The sequence below is a fragment of the Salmo salar genome, chromosome ssa03 (genome assembly GCF_905237065.1).
Source record: "Salmo salar chromosome ssa03, Ssal_v3.1, whole genome shotgun sequence".
Classification (NCBI taxonomy): Eukaryota; Metazoa; Chordata; class Actinopteri; order Salmoniformes; family Salmonidae; genus Salmo; species Salmo salar.
This window is the reverse complement of record NC_059444.1, coordinates 13,847,902-13,869,776: the sequence shown is the minus strand read 5'-3', so window position 1 is coordinate 13,869,776 and position 21,875 is coordinate 13,847,902. Positions and strand designations below refer to the sequence as shown.

The 21,875-nt window shown below is 41.0% G+C and overlaps 3 protein-coding genes across 3 annotated transcripts; 1 reads left to right on the top strand and 2 right to left on the bottom strand.

Annotated features, from left to right (window-relative positions):
• Window positions 1–30: 30 nt before the first annotated feature.
• LOC106598901 (selenoprotein F-like) lies at window positions 31–15,161 on the top strand. Its single transcript, XM_014189920.2, has 5 exons — window positions 31–333; window positions 3,340–3,507; window positions 13,154–13,217; window positions 14,061–14,110; window positions 14,421–15,161. The coding sequence occupies exons 1-5, from the start codon at window positions 286–288 to the stop codon at window positions 14,562–14,564; spliced, it is 474 nt and encodes a 157-aa protein (XP_014045395.1). The 5' UTR covers window positions 31–285; the 3' UTR covers window positions 14,565–15,161.
• Window positions 15,162–15,970: 809 nt separating this feature from the next.
• Window positions 15,971–18,745, bottom strand: cldn18 (claudin 18). Its single transcript, XM_014189917.2, has 5 exons — window positions 18,184–18,745; window positions 17,135–17,299; window positions 16,684–16,828; window positions 16,475–16,585; window positions 15,971–16,331 (listed from the first exon to the last, which is right to left on the bottom strand). Exons 1-5 carry the CDS (start codon window positions 18,743–18,745, stop codon window positions 16,229–16,231), a joined length of 1,086 nt encoding a protein of 361 aa, XP_014045392.1. The 3' UTR covers window positions 15,971–16,228.
• A 77-nt stretch (window positions 18,746–18,822) lies between these two features.
• Window positions 18,823–21,596, bottom strand: LOC106598900 (transcription factor Sox-14-like). Its single transcript, XM_014189919.2, has one exon. It carries the CDS (start codon window positions 21,292–21,294, stop codon window positions 20,560–20,562), a length of 735 nt encoding a protein of 244 aa, XP_014045394.1. The 5' UTR covers window positions 21,295–21,596; the 3' UTR covers window positions 18,823–20,559.
• Window positions 21,597–21,875: the final 279 nt, after the last annotated feature.

The following is a 21,875-nucleotide window of genomic DNA, read 5'->3' as shown; positions in this document are numbered from 1 at the left end:
GAAATGTAACTGTGAGTGACCGATAAAAGAAGAGAAGTTAAAGGTGCCCTTCTGTTTGCCATCTGAAAAGAGGAATACAAATTACAAATCATAAGTTTTAGACAAATAACATAAACAACCAGATATTATTTTTGCGAATATATGATCTCGTTTTGTTGAATATAAAGATAATCACTAAACAACGTGTATATTACAATTTACAGGACATTAGGCACTTGCCAGTAGCTACTACTTCCTACTTTTTAAGGGGTCTCAGTTTCCATCCTTAACAAAGCAATCGCCAAAATGTCGGGGGAGGTGTATATTCTGTGGCTTCTTTCTCTCATACAAACGGTAGGTTTATTAACAAAAAATAAGCTAAGCCACATATATGCATTTGCTGCTTTGTTGCCTATTGCTCAGCTTGTATCGGATGGCAGGTTTTCTTTTGCAACACTGGATTTATAACCACTTCTTTGCTGCGACATTCGCAACCGGTATTAAACCGAATGACGTGGCTTAAAACAATTGCACCGGTTTACAAAGTTTAACGTTAGTTAGCAAGCCAGCTAGCCACCTTTGGTAAAACTGATATTTAATTACCTTGTAATAAATCTTAAACTTTACCACTCATACTGTACTTCAAACAAACGGAAACTGCTCGCGTTCACTGATGTGACAGGTGACAAAGTAAAGAGCCAATCACGGCGAGACAGCGGCTACGGTTCTTCATACCGTTCAAGTCATGGGCGAACATTTTACCAAGCCCGATTGTTCTAGTATTTGAACATGAGTGTATGACGATAAATGAAGTATTAAAAATGGTTACATGTTCACCACTCAATGATAAATAAACAAGATGTGTTTATATACAACTTATTTAATTGTTTCAACTTAAAATTGTATTTTCTAGTCAATGCACAGCTACAGTGAAATCACGTTCTTGCTCATTTAAAAACCAACAATGCAATAATCAATAACAATGTAATACTAGGAAAAAAACGCGATACATTAAAATAATGTGAAGAACACTAAGTAAGCATACAGTTGAAGTCGGAAGTTTACATACACTTAGGTTGGAATCATTAAAACTCGTTTTTCAACCACTTCACACATTTCTTGTTAACCAACTATAGTTTTGGCAAGTCGGTTAGGACATCTACTTTATGCATGGCACAAGTCGTTTTCTAACAATTGTTTACAGACAGATTATTTCACTTATAATTCACTGTATCACAATTCCAGTGGGTCAGAAGTTTACATACACTAAGTTGACTGTGCCTTTAAACAGCTTGGAAAATTCCAGAAAATTATGTCATGGCTTTTTTTTCTGATATAATAATTGACATCATTTGAGTCAATTGGAGGTGTACCTGTTGATGTATTTCAAGGCCTACCTTCAAACTCAGTGCCTCTTTTCTTGACATCATGGGAAAATCAAAAGAAATCAGCCAAGATCTCAGAAAAATAAATTGTAGACCTCCAAAAGTCTGGTTCATCCTTGGGAGCAATTTCCAAACGCCTGAAGGTACCACGTTCATCTGTACAAACAATAGTACGCAAGTATGAACACCATGGGACCATGCAGCTGTCATACCGCTCAGGAAGGAGACTCGTTCTGTCTCCTAGAGATGAACGTACTTTGGTGCGAGAAGTGCAAATAAATCCCAGAACAACAGCAAAGGATCTTGTGAAGATGCTGGAGGAAATGGGTACAAAAGTATCTATATCCACAGTAAAACGAGTCTGATATCGACATAACCTTAAAGGCCGCTCAGCAAGGAAGAAGCCACTGCTCCAAAACCGCCATAAAAAAGCCAGACTTCGGTTTGCAACTGCACATGGGGACAAAGATCGTACTTTTTGGAGAAATGTCCTCTGGTCTGATGAAACAAAAATAGAACCGTTTGGCCATAATGACCATTGTTATGTTTGGAGGAAAAAGGGGGAGGCTTGCAAGCCGAAGAACACCCCAAACGTGAAGCACATGGGTGGCGGCAGCATGTTGTGGGGGTGCTTTGCTGCAGGAGGGACTGGTGCACTTCACAAAACAGATGGCATCATGAGGGAGGAAAAGTATGTGGATATATTGAAGCAACATCTCAAGACATCAGTCAGGAAGTTAAAGCTTGGTCGCAAATGGGTCTTCAAAAATGGACAATGACCCCAAGCATACTTCCAAAGTTGTGGCAAAATGGCTTAAGGACAACAAAGTCAAGGTACTATAGAAAATTTGTGGGCAGAACTGAAAAAGCGTGTGCGAGCAAGGAGGCCTACAAACCTGACTCAGTTACACCAGCTCTGTCAGGAGGAATAGGTCAAAATTCACCCAACTTATTGTGGGAGCTTGTGGAAGGCTACCCGAAACATTTGACCCAAGTTAAACAATTTAAAGGCAATGCTACCAAATACTAGTTGAGTGTATGTAAACTTCTGACCCACTGGGAATGTGATGAAAGAAATAAAAGCTGAAATAAATCACTCTCTACTATTATTCTGACATTTCACATTCTTAAAGTAAAGTGGTGATCCTAACTGACCTAAGACGGAATTTTTACTGGGATTAAATGTCACGAATTATGAAACTGAGTTTAAATGTATTTGGATAAGGTGTATGTAAACTTCTAACTTGAACTGCTCAGTTCCAGTACAATTTTTACAATGTGCAGGGATATGTATAGGGGTAAGGTGACTAGGCAACAGGATATGAGTAGTAGCGGTGTGTGTGTATATATATATGTATGTATGTGTGTGTGTGTGTGTGTGTGTGTGTGTGTGTGTGTATGTGTGTGTGTGTGTGTGTGTGTATATATATATATATATATGTGTGACTAAGCAGATTATGGAGTGAGTGTTTAGGGCCCTGTTAGTGTGCATAGACAGTGCAAGCAATAAAATAAAAGGTCAATAAAGATACAGGTTACCACCACCCCACATTAATGCGAAGCTCGAGTCGTGCGTCCTCCGAAACATGACCCGCCAAACCTCGCTTCTTAACACCCGCCCGCTTAACCCGGAAGGCAGCCGCACCAATGTGTCGGAGGAAACACCGTTCAACTGACGACTGAGGTCAGCTTACAGGCGCCCGGCCCACCACAAGGAGTCGCTAGAGCACGATGAGCCAAGTTAAGCCCCCCTGGCCAAACCCTCCCCTAACCCGGACGACACTTGGCCAATTGTGCACCACCCTATGGGACTCCAGATCACGGCCGGTTGTGATACAGCCCGGTATCGAACCCGGGTCTATAGTAACGCCTCTAGTACTGTGATGCAGAGCTTTAGACTGCTGCGCCACTCGGGTGGCCCCTGAAAACATTAAGTGACAACCAATCTAATGTCTCTGCGTTCTTTCCTGCTCAGCTTTCGGCCTATGGAGCCGACCTGTCCTCAGAGGCATGCAGGGAGCTGGGCTTCTCCAGCAACCTCCTGTGCAGCTCCTGTGACCTGCTGGGAGAGTTCAGCCTGGGCCAGATCCAGCCTGTCTGTAGACAGTGCTGCCAGCAGGAGGCCCAGATGGAGTCCAGGAAGGTAAGATGTTTGACCGCAGTTAGAGTATCTATAACGGGTGTATCAATTAGAGGTCGACTGATGATGATTTTAACTCCGATACCGATTATTGGAGGACCAAAAAAAGCTGTTTCTGATTAATCGGCCACATTTTTTTTGTATATATATTTGTAATAATGACAATTACAACAATACTGAATGAACACTTATTTTAACTTAATATAATACATAGAAATCTATTTGGGCTCAAATAAATAATGAAACATGTTCAATTTGTTTTAATTAATGTAAAAACACAGTGTTGGAGAAGAAAGTAAAAGTGCAATATGTGCCATGTAAAAAAGCTAACGTTAAGTTCCTTGCTCAGAACAGGAGAACATATGAAAGCTGGTGGTTCCTTTTAACATGAGTCTTCAATATTCCCAGTTAAGAAGTTGTAGGAATTATAGGACTATTTCTCTCTCTACCATTTGTATTTCATATACCTTTGACTATTGGATGTTCTTATAGGCACTATAGTATTGCCAGCCTGATCTCGGGAGTTGATAGGCTAAAGTCATAAACAGTGCTGTGCTTCAAGCATTGAGAAGAGCTGCTGGCAAACGGAGGAAAGTGCGGTTTGAATGAATGCTTACGAGCCTGCTGCTGCTTACCACCGCTCAGTCAGACTGCTCTATCAAATATCAATTACTAGTCTTAATTATAATATAAACACAGAAATACGAGCCTTAGGTCATTTAATATGGTCAAATCCGGAAACTATCATTTAGAAAACAAAACGTTTAATCTTTCAGTGAAATACGGACCCGTTCCCTATTTTATCTAACGGGTGGCATCCATAAGTCTAAATATTGCTGTTACATTGCACAACCTTCAATGTTATGTCATAATTATGTAAAATTCTGGCAAATTAATTACGGCCTTGTTAGGAAGAAATGGTCTTCACACAGTTCGCAACGAGCCAGGCGGCCCAAACTGCTGCATATACCCTGACTCTGCTTGCACAGAACGCAAGAGAAGTGAACAATTTCCCTAGTTAATATTGCCTGATAACATGAATTTCTTTTAACTAAATATGCAGGTTTAAAAAAATATACTTGTATATTGATTTGAAGAAAGGCAATGATTGGCGCAAAGACAGTGCTTTTTTTGCGAAAGAGCTTGTTAAATCATCACCCGTTTGGTGAAGTAGGCTGTGATTCAATGATAAATGAACCGGCACCGCATTGACTAATTTAATCGGTCGACCTCTAATATCAATTATCCTCGTTGTCTCAGTCCATCCATCTGCACTGATTAGAAAGACTTGCCTGGTGAAAATAATGTGCAGGAAGCTCCTCAATAGACTGACTTTCACCCGGTCAGTTCTTCTCAGACCAGTGCAGATGAGATGAGAGGATGTAGTGAGCTGTATGAGCAAGGATCGACTCCGTCACACATGCAAGTCATGTGATCAGCTATGTCAGAATATGATTCCATGGTACCATGTGCATTGACCCTTTGTGGCCAAACAAACATGAACTATTCTCATGTTCAGGCTTTGCAAGAAGATACTGACCCTACTGTTACGCGGAACACAATCATGGGTCCAGCGCGAGATATGGGTCAGAAAACGTAGCTCAATGCAGCTAGCCGTAGCCACCACTGGCATTGTGGAATGGCAGTGTCAGCCAATCAGTTCCTTTGTTGTTCAACGTAATGTGCCATTCTATAATGGCTACTGCTAGCTAGCATGTGGACGAAAAAGGCATTTTTCAGGAAAAAGTAGCAGTATTCCAATCTTCTCGATGGAGCAATGTGGATAAAGGTCAAATTTAGAGCACAGTGGCATATCCCATCCCTGCATTGAGGTACGTTTTCCGATCTATATCTCACTCCGGCTCCACACTGTCTTAATGTAACCATGATTACGTTGCAGCCTAAGTGCATCTCAGTGTGAACGAGCGTAACGGTAAGGTAGGTATCTTCTGGTAAGTTCAGGCTCTACACCAGAGCAAACGTTTGAGTCTCATAGATATTGGTTTTTGTCCATATTGCTCAGCCCTTCTCATGGCTGTGTTAAGTGGGTATTATTCGTTATTAGATATTAGTTGTTATTAGATATAGGTGTTATTGGGTGTTTTTGGTGTTATTGTTAGTAGATGGTGTTAGTGCTATAGATGTTATTAGATATTAGATATTAGTTATTAGATATGGGTGTTATTGGATATTAGTAGTTATTAGATATAGGTGTTATTGGGTGTTAGTGCTATAGATGTTATTAATTGTAATTAGTTATTAGATAGGGTGTTAGCGCTAAAGATGTTGTTAGATATTAGTGTGTTAGTGTTATTAGATATTAGTGTGTTATTAGATATTGGGTGTTAGCGCTAAAGATGATATTAGTGTGTTATTAGATATTAGTGTGTCAGATGTTGTTAGTGTGTCAGATGTTGTTAGTGTGTCAGATGTTGTTAGGTGTTATTAGCAGTCTAAGGCACTGCATCTCAGTGCTAGAGGCGTCACTACAGACCCTGGTTTGATCCCGGGCTGTATCACCAGCGGCCGTGATCGGGAGTCCCATAGGGCGGAGCACAATTGGCCCAGCGTTGTCCGTGTTATGGAAGGGTTTGGCTGGGGTAGGCTGTCATTGTAAAATAAGAATTTGTTCTTAACTGAATTGCGTAGTTAAATAAAGGTCAAATAAAATAACCACCCCATTGTACCCATGCCACACTATCCTTAACATTAGAGCCCTGACGATACCAGTATCGCGATACTCATTAGTATCGTGGCAAGGAAACAAAACACCAAGCGGCTTTAACTTCATTAGGAAAACAGCCCTAATGTTGGAAACCAACATCATTATGTTGTCGTCCAGAGTCACATTTATTTATTTTCCAAGCTACTGTATAGCACACAATATTTTACATACAGCATGTTTTTAAAGTCTGCTTCGTGTAAAAAAAAAAAAATTGAAATAAAAAAAATACATCCATCAAAAACATACTGCAATACTTGTATCGTCCCATCCCTACTTAACATGTGTTCAACTACTCAAATAGATTCAAAGTTGGCTCAAGTGGAGGAGTACAGAACTGTCATTTCTGCTTGATTAAACTAAGCAGCTCCCCATGCCACCCGAGTGCTGTGGTATCCTAGCAACACTACCTAGGAGAGGAAGCCTACAGAGAGAAGTGTGAGCAGCAGCTCATTCCACATGTTGATTATTACCTCCGTCCTGTAATATATCCTAATATGCCACTTAGCATTCCCTTTTTACCAAAGTGACTTACAGTGTGAGTGCTTACATTTATAGTGTGTGTGGTCATTTCCATGTAGAAGGACCCATGAGCATCAATGTGAGAAGTTCATAGGATCGTGACAAATGACACCCACTGTACTCTACTGTGCTGTGCTTTGATATCCAAACTTGTGAAAGACACTTATGATTGGTTCAGATTTGGTCTGGTCTGGACCAACCAAATTAGGTCTCATTTGGGGGCAGAGCTCATTAAAATAATATCCAGTGTGTAGAATAATACCCAAATATGCAAGGCCGGATATTGCATAGGTATGCAATGTCCATTAGTGGATGGAAATTACACAAACATAGAAATTACATGTATCAATCTGACTTCAATATTATGTGAATAAATGCAACAGGCCCTGTACGTCTCTGGAGGAGTCTAGTGAAGACAGCGAGCCTTGCATCACCTCTCACTATGACTATAATGAACATGTCTAACTTGCACCGTTATGCAATTATTGAGAGACTACATACAAATGGCTAATCCTGGCAACCAATGTTCTAGAATTAATTTGAGGCAAGCAGATCAGCAATATCAAGGTGGTACCCAAGAATGTGCTATGTGTATCGTGTTAATAACTACCAATAGGTCTACTCAAGTATAAGTCTGTAGTCAAAGAATTACTCTGTAAAACGAGGAATGCATTTCATGAATTACACTAATAGATTAGTCAAAGAATTAACACTCAAACAATTCCAGTGATGCATGATATACATTAGACTAACAGAGTAAATGACTATCACCAATAGGCTAAGACTTAACGTGGTTTTACACTTTGCTCATTAAAACAGTAGACAGGAAAACTCAGATTCTAATCAACTCAATTTGAAATGAGGTGTGCACTCCTGTGTCTCTCCCTCTTTGAAGTAGACACCATCCAACGAACAAAATAAGTTTTCCTGTAACAAAAAATCCATAGCACTTAGTTAGGCTTGGGCGGTATACTGTATACTGGGGTATTTGGAAATAGCCACAGGTTGTTCCATACATATTTGTAGGGTGTAGGCAGGTAGCCTAGCGTTTAACCTCTCTGGGGTATGTGGGACGCTAGCGTCCCACCCGCGGTAGACACTATTCAACAGCCAGTGAAATAGCAGGGCGGCAAATTCAAAACAACAAAAATCTCATAATTCAAATTTCTCAAACATACAACTATTATATCCCATTTTAAAGATACACTTCTCGTTAATCCAACCACATTGTCCGATTTCAAAAAGGCTTTACGGCGAAAGCATAACATTAGATTATGTTAGGACAGCGCCGAGACAAGAAAAACCACACAGCCATTTTCCATGCAAGGAGAGGCGTCACAAAAACCAGAAATGCAGCTAAAGTTAATCACTAACCTTTGATCTTCATCAGATGGCACTCATAGGACTTCATGTTACATAATACATATATGTTCTGGTCGATAAAGTTCATATTTATATCCCAAAAAAAAACATTTTACATTGGCGTGTAATGTTAAGAAATGTTTTGCCTCCCAAAACTTCCGGTGAATGAGCACATCAATTTACGCAAATACTCATCATAAATGTTGATAAAAATATTCAACAGTTATTCAAAGAATTATAGATGCACTTCTCCTTAATGTAACCGCTGTGTCAGATTTCAAAAAAGCTTTACGGCGAAAGCAAATTTTGCAATAATCTGAGTACAGCGCTCATATCAAATCAAGCCTTACAGATACCCGCCATTTTGGAGTCAACAGAAATTACAAAAATGACATTTATAAATATTCACTTACCTTTGATCTTCATCAGAATGCACTCCCAGGAATCCCAGTTCTACAATAAATGTTTTTGTTCAATAAAGTCCATTTATGTCCAAGTACCTCCTTTTTGTTCACGTGTTTAGTTCACTACTCCAAATGCGGGAAGCGCGCACAAAATGTCACGACAAAGTCAAAAAAAGTTCTATTTACGTTTGTAGAAACATGTCAAACATCAATCTTTAGGATGCTTTTATCATAAATCTTCAGTAATATTCCAACCGGACAATTCCAATGTCTTCAAAAAAGAAAAGGAACACAGCTAACTCTCACGTGAGTGCGCGCCACTGAACTCATGTCATTCTCTCTCATCTGACTCCAGGACCTCTTATTCTCTCCCTATTCACAGTAGAAGCATGAAACAACGTTCTAAAGACTGTTGACATCTAGTGGAAGCCGCAGGAAGTGCAAGATGAACCCTAAGTCACTGTATACTATATAGGCAATCGCTTGAAAAACTACAAACCTCAGATTTCCACACTTCCTGGTTGGATTTCTCTCAGGTTTTTGCCTGCCATATGAGTTCTGTTAAACTCACAGACATCATTCAAACAGTTTTAGAAACTTCAGAGTGTTTTCTATCCAAATCTACTAATAATATGCATATCATACCTTCTGAGCCTGAGTCGCAGGCAGTTTACTACGGGCACGCCTTTCATCCGGACGTCAAAATACTGCCCCCTACCCTAGAGAAGTTAAGAGAGTTGGGCCAGTAACCGTAAGATCGCTGGTTCAACTCCCCGAGCCAACTAGGTGAAAAATCTGTTGTGCCGTTGAGCAAGGCACTTAACCCTAATTGCTCCTGTAAGTCGCTCTGGATAAGAGCGTCGGCTAAATGACTAAAATGAAGAGAAAAACAATGTGGTAATTTTTGGGGTAAATAACTGCAGTTAACTTGTGCAATGCGTCAAGAGAAAAAACCGCTTACCTTCTTCATTTTACATGTCACATTATTTTACATTATGAAGCTCATGTAGTTCCCCAGAACAGTAGAGCCAGTCACGTATTTGTTTGTAAATGGCACACAGGGAGACAACAGGAACAGGTTAGTCGAGCAGTGAATGGACAGGGTTTTTTATATATATTGAAAGTCAAGCATTTTTTGCTTCAATAAGGTGATCAGGGACGTGCAGCTTTAGTTTTCCTTCACAGAAAATACAAACATTAGTGCAACACATTCGGCATAAAATAGCTTCATTTTCATCAAACGACAACAAAGTGTGACGCTGCTGGCAGCCACACAAGTATGTGCTTATAATAAAAAAGCAAAAATGATGCATGGCCATCATATTTCTAATGTTTAGGCCTATCATAGGAATAATGTAGCCAGCTACTTTTCCTTATGTTTTGCTTAAAGTTAATCTGGTGTTTTACTGGAGAAAAATAGGCTTGCTACACTGAGGAAAGTACTAGAGAAAAGTAGCTACACATCAGAGTGCTGTCAGAGCGCTGCCTTCCCTGTTGCTCAGTTGGTAGAGCATGGCGTTTGTAACGCCAGCATGGTGTGTGTGCAACGCCAGGGTTGTGGGTTCGATTCACACGCGGGGCCAGTACACAAAAATAAATACAAAATGTAAAAAAGAAATGAAATGTATGCATTCACTACTGTAAGTCGCTCTGGATAAGAGCGTCTGCTAAATGACTAAAATGTCAACAACAAAAAAATGTAAATGTCTGCTGATACCCGTTCCTGAGTTCTCATCCGAGTTTAAAAGTGCAACTGAAGCACAAAATGTTTCTGATGCCGAGCAGAAATTACAATAAGAAGCATTTTAGATCCGTATACAAAACGCAACAAGATATTTATGCGTTTTTATATATATTTTTCCTGCGTGAAAAACTCTGAATTATGTGTTAACAGACCCCTAGTTTAACTTGCTAAGTGGCTCAATTAATAAGGTGAGGGGCCATCATATTGTGTTATCTTTCTGCCTGTTTGAGAAGTCAAAGGCCTTTGGAGAGTTATTTGTCCAGCTGCCACTGCTATCTTCATTTCCTTGTGTTTCTTTCTCCTCTCTGGTCTTGGCCTGTCTGCTCCTCCCCCCTCTTCTCCAAGCAGAGCAGGCACACCAGTTGCCCTAGCGTCTCCAGATTCCACACACACAGCATGTAGACATGCTGCTGGAGAACCAGTACTGTTCTTCCTTCAGACAAGCATGAGTCAACTTTGTTCATTTGCACAATGTCGCTCGTTCACATTCGCTTGTAAATGTCCAAACGGACCAAAAATGACGTTCCGTAGCTCCAACCTATATATGTAGGCTATAACTTAATGAGCGGGATTGTCTTTCTTTGCAATTTGTTTATTTTTGTTTGCTGCTCATTAGCATATTTAGCTAGCAACCTCGTGGAAATTTGCTATTACTTGTGCTAATTTTGTTAGCATTCTGGTAATAGACGCTGAAGGGCCTTTTTTGTGTTTTTTTGGCACTAAGCCGGTAATAGCGTGAAGGACAGTATGATGATATAAAAATCTGGATACCGCTCAACCCTACTTACAGTACAATGGAACGTATCAACATTCTCTTTATGAACTCTTGAAACATGGCAATTTAATTCACACAGTAACATTCATTTAGTCGATTTCAAGTTTTCATCTGTCTTCACACCTCCAACGGTGTCCGTGCTCCCAGGGTTCTGTGGGAACGCCCCTACCTGGAGAAAGCCAAAGTTAAGGTGTGTTTGACCTTGATAGCCCGCAGATGGTCAGCCATCCAAACAATGTCATAAATCGTGATTGAGTCGTCACGCTGGACCTCAGTGCCAGTCGTGGATATCATATCCATGCATTTCTGTGTAGTACAGATCAGACACACATGATGAAATTCTGTTACCGGGTGTAAATCCACTTCACTTTCTGTTCAATAACCAAAATAGATTTGGTCGATGTTTCATGTTATATCAAAATTCTGTTACCAAACTGCACACTTCTTCCAGTAAATGTGTTTTTGTAAAATGTTCAGTGTACATTGTTATGTAGTCCTTGTGCATAGAGTTCTATGGTTTATTAAACTTTGAAATCCAATTATTTTTGTTTGGCACGTTACCGTGGAATTGCCTTTGGGATCTCTCAAGAGTGCCCCACTCTTACCAACTGTGCCACAAAGGACCACATGTACTGTAAGGCGGCGGCTACTGCCCCTCTTCTTAACCCTTAGGAGACCTGGGAGAGGGCGCTCGCGCTAATGCCTTCACTTCAATAAGCGCAGTCATTTGTCTGACTGTAGAATGTTCTATTCACGCTTGACATTCTGCTGTATAATGAAACATTTGTAAAAATGACTTTTTATAGTTTAATGTGAGTCTCGACGAGCATGGAGGACATTTTGTCAACCATTTCTCTGTGTGTGTCCAGAAATGCTCCTTCAGCTGCACCTCTGGCCCTGCTGCCTCTCTGCAGGCTAATATTACTGTCGCTCAGTAAAGCAAGCCAGCGATGGCCTTTAGGGTTTTGGCCCATTCTAATGAGTCTTTACTCCGAGCGTTTTAGAGAAGCACTGAAACTGGGAACGACATCTTGGTTAGTTCAGAGGATGAAAATAATAAAAATTGCCAAATTATTGTGTGCCAAACTAAAGTTTGCTGTAAGTGTGAGGGATTGATTAACACTTTTTTTTAAAAGGCTAACATGGTAGGAATCATCGCCACCCCTGCAGTCTTAGAAAAATCCAACTTCCTTCCTGGACAGGTGTCTTTTTATACAGGTAACAAACTGAGATTAGGGGCACTCCCTTTAAGAGTGTGCTCCTAATCTCAGCTCGTTACCTGTATAAAAGACACCTGGGAGCCAGAAATCTTTCTGATTGAGAGGGGGTCAAATACTTATTTCCCTCATTAAAATGCAAATCGATTTATAACATTTTTGACATGCGTTTTTCTGGATTTTTTTGTTGTTATTCTGTCTCTCACTGTTCAAATAAACCTACCATTAAAATTATAGACTGATCATTTCTTTGTCAGTGGGCAAATGTACAAAATCAGCAGGGATCAAATACTTTTTCCCCTCAATGTAGGTGTGGAGCTTTGATTACCTGTGAGCCACAAAGCTGCCTTCCATCAGAGCATATGCAGAGGTTCACAGTTTAATGACCCTGAGGAACAGCCAGTCTACCATGTTCATGAACCAGACTGTCCAGAATCACATCATCGCCAATTCACCGCCAGGAGCTTCTCTGTGTGTGGGCATCAGTGTGTAAAAATGTATAGTCAGGAAGGAAGTTGGATTTTTCTAAGACTGCATATTTTTGTTGGCCAAAGGATTGTCAAGATAAACCTCTGCATTGGTGTACAACTCTCGATGGCCGTAGTCCTGCTGGTTTTCCTTTTTACCTGGCAATTAATTAATCAATTAAGGTCATTGACTGGCCAGCGATTGCTGACTACCACGCCATAATCAAGTCTGGTAAAAATGTAAGGAGAACCAGCATACCTTGTGGCCCTTGAGACCTGGATTTGTTTTGCTAGTTTCAGTAATGAGCGGCTGTTAGGAGCTGTGTGTTAGTCAATGAGGTGGCCTCCAGTAGAACAATGTGGTCATCCTGCGCCGCACCCTGACCGTCTGCTTGTACACACTACAGGACTTAATGCAGTACTTTCCCCTCCACAGCTCTACCCTGGGGCCATCCTGGAAGTGTGTGGATGAAAGTTGGGGAGGTTCCCTCAAGTCCAAGGTGAGTTGTGTGGTAATGTTTTGTGATCACCCATCTTGTAAAGCTAATTGGTGTCAGTTTGTTCTGAGGGGGCTGTTATTGTTGCCGGCTTGTTGGGGTTGAACAGGGATCATCAACGAGATTCAGCCACGGGCCAATTTTTTTTCTTTTGAGGATGGATGGGGGGCCAGAACATAATTACAATAAATTTACCACAAGAAGCCCAAACGGATAACATTTGTCTAAAACAATCATTTCAAATCTTGCTAACATGTGTATATGATCATGTATCTCTATTAGTATGCGTGGGAATACTTGGAACAGATTTTCCCAATTGAAATCACATGAAGCTGATTTTTCCTGGTATAAAAAAACAAAACAATTATATCCAACAATAAATTTGAACCAAAAAATAATAATTTTGCTCAGAAAACTTGGGGTTGGCAAATAAATCCAGTTGGGAAACCCTGGGGAAGGGCCTTGGAGCTCTGTGGCACTGTTTGTGTTTAGGACAGCTGTATGGTTGCCTTGGAGCTCTGTGGCACTGTTTGTGTTTAGGACAGCTGTACGGTTGCCTTGGAGCTCTGTGGCCCTGTTGTGTTTAGGACAGCTGTACAGTTGCCTTGGAGCTCTGTGGCCCTGTTGTGTTTAGGACAGCTGTACGGTTGCCTTGGAGCTCTGTGGCCCTGTTGTGTTTAGGACAGCTGTACAGTTGCGTTCACAACTGTGGTCCCGTTAACTTGATTACCGAGGAATGTTTTCCAACTGTTTGTGTTTACTACCTTTGTGGAAAAAAAAAATACTGTCCAGTTGACAGATTCAGTAGAGCTGCGATAATGAGTTAACCTTGTTTTCTGTCCACAGCTTTTGTCAGGTCTGACAAGCCGAAGATGTTCAAGGGTCTTCAAATTAAGGTACAAATGAATTGTAGATCATCTTGCCTGTTGCGTACAATGAATTAGTTAAGTGTCAAATGCTGTGAAGAAGTTGTTTCTCTCAGCTTTTATACAACTTTGGAATTATAATAACCAGACTGTCTTGGAACATAATCTTCTGTCGGTATGGAAAATCATCAAGCCCACGCACCACCATAAAGTCTCAATATCACACAGGATATAGTTTTTATAATCTTATAGCCATTGAAATGGCTATGTTGAATTGAAAGGGATTACTGGCTTGGCCCCGTAGTCCTGATAGTCCTCTTGTCTGTGTGGTTGGTTTCAGTATGTGAGAGGCGCAGACCCTATACTAAAGCTGCTGGACGATAACGGGAACATCGCTGAAGAACTCAGCATCCTCAAGTGGAACACTGATAGCGTGGAGGAATTCCTGAGCGAGAAGTTGGAAGTATATAATACTGATTCATAGTGCATCATAAAATTTTTCCCTGCTACAAATCTGTACACCATTTGGATTTGATTGTCTAATTGTGTTGGAAGTACTGCTCTGTTTGATTTTCAGGTTTAAAAAAAAGAAATTCTATCTGTAGATTTTCCCAAATACATTTTGTGCCAGGATGTAAAACGTCTGTTTTGTAGATTTGTGAAGATATCAAAATACTTAAACTTACATGCAAAATACCTGCTGTTAACTTTAAAATGATTGGAATGAATTATCCAAAGAGAGTGTAAAGAAGATTTTCAGTGCTTGTTACTTTTTATTTTTGAATGTTTGTTTTCCTCCTTCCGTCAGTGGTCCCTGTATAGTTTTTTAATATTGCTAATGGTGTCAGCAGGGGGATCTTAGGGTGGGGGATCTAAGTGTCTCACCTCATGAGAATGTTCTGGGGAGGCACACATTAATGAAGGCCTCACAGTAAACCACATTTTGGGATGTGAGACCTGATGTCCCTGTGTGTCTCTCTGGGTGTCTTGCTGTGGAGAGGGACTGGATTCCCCAGTGTGTGAATGAGTATGGGGAGGAGGAAAAACGCTGCAATTAATAAAATGTCTTTCATGGTATTTATTTCTAATGGTATCGGTCTTCTCTTTGTGCGTACACTTAATTTAATCATTTGTGCTGTGGTGCATACTTCTGAGTCTACCACTTTCACTAAAAGCAAAAAGGGACAGGTAAACACTGAGTGCACAAAACATTAGGAACACCTTCCTAATATTGAGTTACGCCCTTTTTTGCCCTCAGAACAGCCTCAATTTGTCAGGGCGTTGACTCTACAAGGTGTCGAAAGTGTTCCACAGGGATGCTGGCCCATGTTGACTCCAATGCTTCCCTCAGTTGTCAAGTTGGCTGGATGTCATTTGGGTGGTGGACCATTCTTGATACACACGAGAAACACTTGAGTGTGATAAACCCAGCAGCGTTGCAGTTATTGACATGCTCAAAGAATTGAGAATCCTTCTTTAACCCTTCTCCCCTTCATCTACACTGATTGAAGTGGATTTAACAAGTGACATCAATAAAGGATTCACCTGGTCACTCTGTCATGGCAGGAGCAGGTGTTAAATGTTTTGTACACTCAGTGTAGGTCCAACATGGAGGGGAGTTTTTGTAAGTCGCTCTGGATAAGAGCGTCTGCTAAATGACTTAAATGTAAATGAGTTTTGATTTGCCGAAGAGTGTAGCGTTCTTGCCACCTAGTGGAATAAAATGTCAGTTTCCAGGTATGTACCACAGAGTTTTCAAATATAGGCTCTGTGTATTGTGTACTCTGACTGAATGTTATGGTAGGACATTTGAATTGTATAACATATGCTTTCCAGAAATGGAGAACATTTTAAATGTATTTGGTGCATTTTCATTGTACAAATGAAAGCTTTACATTAATGGTTTATTGACAAAAGAGCAATAACACATTACCCAAGACCACGTGAAACTAAAACAGTTACTGGCAGTATAAAATGGAGCCCACTATCAACCACAACAGAATACACATTTTTAAATAACATGCAGTAAAATGTTTTGAAACTCTTCAAATGAATCTAGGAAGCGTATATGAAAATGGAGCACTATATTCTGAAGCAACATTTAAATACATGCTTCTTAATGCAGAATCAAATTTATTGATACAGAAATTATACATATTTTTGGTTGTCTCTCTTCCCATCCTCTGCATGGTGGTCATCATAGACTGGCCTGTTCTGGGTTTGGGGGACTTTGTAAGCAACTCCTGTGTAGCTGGGGGAACAAATGCAAGAAAATTACAATTTTGCATATTCACTTTCATTTACATATGTAAACAAAATATTGCCTTCATCACATTGTTCATTTTTGGGCCTACCTGAATATAGCTAGAAAATTATGTAAAAATGATAACCTACGTTGACTTGTCTGGTTGTAGTCCCCTGAAGGCAACACACTTCAGAATCCCGCCCAATAAGAGCAAAGCTGCTCCTATCCAGGCAACAAATAGGGCGGGGCCAAACGTGTACCTGTCACAGAGAAAAAGCACAGTCAGTAACTGACTCGCCTGTCTATAGCGATACCATGACCAAATATGGAAATACAGATACATGAAGTTCACTCTTACCTCGGCATCATATTTCCTCCTCCCATACCACCAATCCCCATGCCCTGTCCCATCCCTCCTCCATAATTGGGGTTGTAGGTGGTCATCATGAAACTAGCCACGATTTGGTTAGCATAGATTGAAGCTCCAGCAATAGCACAAATCCCTGACAGAGAGGAAGGAAATTCATTGCTCAGTGGCCATAAGAGTGTAACAAAAGCAAGCCGCTGAAACTGGAATTGTACGTTTATTTTAACAATTCATTGATTGAGGACTTGGGTGGTTACACATTATCACCAAAAGACATACGTTCAGAGAGAGACATGTAGAAATAAGTGATTGAAATGCTGTTCTCCAAGCAACATGCAAGTAGGCCGTCATTGTAAATAAAAATGTGTTCTTAACTGACTTGCCTAGTTAAATAAAGGCTACATTTTCAAATGTGTAAATATAAACCTTTTCGTCCCTATACCTGCAATGATGAACATGACCCCCGCTGTAAGGGTCATCTTGGCTTTGGAGGAATCTTCCATGCTGCCCATTTTAAGGCACTTGAGGGAGAACAGGGCTATCATGGCCCCTATTACACCCAGAACAATGCCCACAATCATCAGTGCTCTCACTGCCTGAAAGGTACCTGGAAGACAACACAAATCATTATGTATATTCCTGACGTATGAGCCACTCATTGTTTTAGTACCCATGCGTTTACAAGTCAAATTGACCGGGGATAGAGGTTCCAATGTGAATAACAAGCTTCAATGTATTCTGTTGGTATTTGAATTTTGAATCTGATTCTTTGTAATTTTTTTGCCTGTGATAATGGTGTTGACCTAACATGAGCCTGGCTATGGAACCATAATGCACTGGGGCTAAAGTCAATACTGATAGGAGCAGGCCAGGGAAACGGGCGGGAGTTCATTTGGGGAGAGGAGAGGACTGAAACTTAAAAGCAGAAAGACTCCAAAATGCCCTGTCAAATAAGTAAAAAACCTTTTAGCTTCCCTTTTTTTCTTCTTCAAATGTCGCTAATGATTGAGCCTATTCTGCAAGTAAATAAGTATAGATTTTTTCTTAAACCGTGATCCATTGTTGTTATACAGGCCAACTGTTCCATGTTCCATTCCTTGAGAATTAAAATGAGAGGAATCTACTTGATTATTTTGACAATATCAAGGTCAGAAATGTTCAAGTGATGCCCTGTTTCAAGTCCAACCCAGGTGTCAGTGTGAGTTTGGACACAAAAGACCACTAGGCTACTACAGAGTGGAAATAGAACTACAACTCTTGCTCTAGTTTAGTGGTACATTTAATAAGAACCTTGACACAATTTGGTGATACAGGTAATTACTTTCGGTGAAAACACATTGTTGATCAACCTTTTGAGGAACTAATGGCCACACCAATTCTTCTCTAACTCCCCATACAAGTCAATCTGTAATTTGAACCCTGAACCAGTATCTTCGAAACCTTCAATGTAAAGCACTTGGAAAAGAGTTTCATAAATTCCACATTATTTACCTGAGAAGCCCAGGAGGCCGTAGAGGGGCCGGCACTCAGTGAAGCCTGAGGTGCCCACCTCACAGTTCTGCCACAGGCCCTTATAGGTGTACACCGAGGTCACCACGTCCCCCTGACGGTCCTTGACGCTCCAGTTGTTCATCCCCGTGGCGACGATGATGGCAGCCGCACCGAGCAGGCCCAGGACGAATCCACCCGTCTGGAGTGCAGTGGCCATACTTTCCTGAGTGTGAAGTGTGAGTGAAATGTGTGTGTGTAGGACAGGGATGTAGAAGGGTGAGAGAGGGGGAAGGCGAAAGGGCGGTGGTGGAACTAATGTGGAGTAGGGTGGGGTTGCTGAGGTTTCGCCCCGCCGTGTGATGTGGCGTGGGCGGTTGACCATGTGCACGTTCACGCTCACATGCACGCTCCTGTTTGGTTTCTCATCAGAGATGTGGGCACAGTGGAGACAGGTGCACCAGGTACCTTTCATCTGAGCCAACCGTTGTTGGGCAGGAGTAAATAAAGAGGTCTGAATCACTTTAGCTAAGACAACCCCATTATAGCACGGCATGGCGAGCATTTGTAATGTCTATATACCCTGACAGGGACACACTCACTAATACATACCAACATGCACAAAGAAAGCTAGTGAGACAGAGATGGATTAAGAGAACACGGACAGGCAGACAGACAGACAGACACAGACAGTCAGGTAGGTGGATAGATAGACAGGACGGCATATTAAGAGGCACACACTTCACAGATAGGTGATGGAGATGATTTATAGACGTGATTTTAGGTGAGACTCGAATGATTCAGAGTGAGCAGCAACCTGTAATGACATCAGGTAAGTCCCAGAGTGTATAGGCACCCAGACGTTAGTGTTGATGATTTGTTGATGTAACCGTATCAATACTTTTAATATGATGCTTAGTAAGACTCATTCCTTTTCACACTCAGAACAAGCAGAAACTCATTTTAATCACATGATCATTTTGTCAACAGTTCAACTGTGCAGGAGAGGCTTTCCATTCTTCTCTTATCGCCAGCCTCTCTCAAGCACACACACACACACACACACACACACACACACACACACACACACACACACACACACCACACGAATACACACTGAAAGTTGTACAGGGTATGTTTTTATACAGTGAAACCAAACAGTCTGGATTTCATCAAGCAATACTGGTAGACCATTATGGACCAATAACATTATTGATAAAAATACCATGGTAACACAATCTTGAGAGCTTTTGCTAATCGTCGTTGGTGGGCAGGGAATTAAAATTTGATAAGTGGTTTAACAAATAACTTCCTTTGCTTCAGAATTTGAATGTAAATGCGGTCCAATGGAAATCATCAACAAACTAAAAGCTAGAAGAGAAGTTGACCTCAAACGCTGTTCTAAGATCAGTTAACTCAACCCCAATCCTCCTTAACCATTAAGGAGGTCAAATGTGAAACTGAATATAAATCAGCTTCAACTAGATGAATTTGAATGCAGATGAACATATCCATGTCAACCATCACCTTAACAAAACACAGTAGCAGTGGTCATCGTGGTATTAATTGATTATATTGTAATAAACTGCTCATTTATGTTGCAGATACTTGTTTAATGAGTAATCATAGAGGCGTCGATTGACTGCTTTATTCTTTTGTATTAGAGTTTAAAATAAAGCATCCATTTTACATCACTAAGAGTCTGTTTCTGTTAGAAATCATCACTGATTCACAGGTCTATCCTGCCCTCCTCTGGCCACTGGTTGAACATGTGAGATGACGTTTGCAAAATTATACTTTGATAGAGTCTTATTTATGTGGTCATTTCATAAGACAAAAATGTACCTCATTGGTGTCTATCTGACTTGGTATGTTTACTATGTATCTTCTGATAAACTGACTTATTGGTAGCTGGCTAGGAACAGCTGCCAAGGAATATGGTCTGATCTGTTAAAAACAACTATTTTAATTGACAATAGACAAATCCAGATTTTTTAAGGCATATTGACAATTGAGATTTAAAGTTTGTTAACAGCCTTTTTTTAAATGCCAAAATAACCTAAATCATATTCCCCCAAAATATTGTCATATCATCATCAAGTTAACGAAGTAAATACAACATAAATACAGAACGAAAAATCCATATAAATAAGGAAAACCAATCAAGAATGAAAATGTAAATTCATTTAGACCTATCTACAGTAAATAAATAGATATATTCAGTTTTACCATGATCAGAATCGGTCCTCGTTGCGCGTGCGTGGTAGATATAGCCCATTGCTCACCTTGATGTGAGACAACAGCAAAACTATTTTGACAGTTATGATGTGAACATTCATGTATTTTATTCACATGCGTTTTTCTTTTTTCTTTATGTGGTCACACACTTGAATGTGGTGAACAGGAGTACGGGTCTATGCCGGCCATACCTGGAAAAAGGATGTATGCAACCTGAGGCTGTAAACCCGTCGCCGACCAAGTGCCACAGTTACAGGGCAAGGCGTACCCCGGGTTCGTGGGGGACGGGTGAGTATGAGTGTGCTGGCTGGGGCATCCCAAACTTCCAAACGCGCCAGTCTGGTATCCCAAAGAGGGCGCATAGGACAAGCCGTTGGCAGCCAGCGCGTGGGGAATTTCTGAGATCCTCTGGACAGCACCGGTGCTGAATTGACCTGGGTCAAGGAGCGAGTATGGTGACGACGTCGGCGGCAAAAGGGCTCTAGCTTTCTCAGCGGAAGCCAAAATGGACTCGGTGGAAAATCCTTTCAAATGTTCTGCGTCCCCGAGGAAGGGAAAGGGGAAAAGGAACCGGTCCTTCTTTAGCAAGCTCTTGGGTTTGCGCCGAGGTCTGTACTTGTAGTTGGGGTGATCTTTCATGTGTTGCGCGCGCAATCTCTTGGCTTCATCAATGTATGGTCGCTTCTCTGATTCGGAAAGCAACTTCCATTCCGCGCCAAGTCTTTTACTGATTTCAGAATTGTGCATTTTGGGATTCTCCAGTGACATCTTTCGTCTCTGACCGCGAGACCACACCATGAAAGCGTTCATGGGCCTCTTTATGTGATCCAAAGGTTTTGCCATCTCAATAGCGCACGGTGAAATGCGCATCAACATCAACCAAAGTTATAAAGATCTATAGATTTAGTTGTTGGTATTCAGCTCACCAACTGCTCATGCTCCTTTAGTGTGGAGATGTGGCACAGGAGAGAAAACGCAGCCTATCCAAATTGGGAAGGCTAATTAACAGAGTTTAAAGATAAAAGTTCATACAAATGCCTCTGTTAAAAAAACACGACTACACCCGGTGGCAACTGGTGCTCCAATGCGAGTTGAATCTCTTGTGTGTTTCTCAAGAAAAGAAAGCTGCCTGCAATGCAAACTCAAGAATGTGAAGAGGCGCGTGAATGGGAGCCAAACGTAGCCAAGTTCAAAGGTATGGATAGAGCTGTGTAGGTCTGCGCGCAACCTGACAACATCATAGAAGTGTCATACTCAGGCAAGCCAATCCGAGGGTAGAAAGCATTGTAATCCCGTTCCTAAAAATTGAACCTATGCAATCGGCAATTTGGGAGGAGGAAAGCACTCTCTTTTTTTGTAGCCTTTTTTTGCGTTCCTTGAGTTTTAGGGCGCCGTTCGTTTTTCACCACCAGCAGATAATTTATTCAGAATTTGGAAATGTATCTGGAGTTAATCTC

What these genes read in the sequence shown, in the direction of transcription:
- cldn18 (XM_014189917.2), bottom strand. Translation starts at nt 18,745, where the DNA reads ATGCTCGCCATGCCGTGCTATAATGGGGTTGTCTTAGCTAAAGTGATT. An exon ending in GGTCATGTTCATCATTGCAG is followed by an intron (nt 16,829 to 17,134) that starts GTATAGGGACGA and finishes CCTCTCTGTCAG; the next exon opens with GGATTTGTGCTATTGCTGGA. An exon ending in CTACAACCAGACAAGTCAAC is followed by an intron (nt 16,332 to 16,474) that starts GTAGGTTATCAT and finishes TTGTTCCCCCAG; the next exon opens with CTACACAGGAGTTGCTTACA.
- LOC106598900 (XM_014189919.2), bottom strand. Translation starts at nt 21,294, where the DNA reads ATGTTGATGCGCATTTCACCGTGCGCTATTGAGATGGCAAAACCTTTG.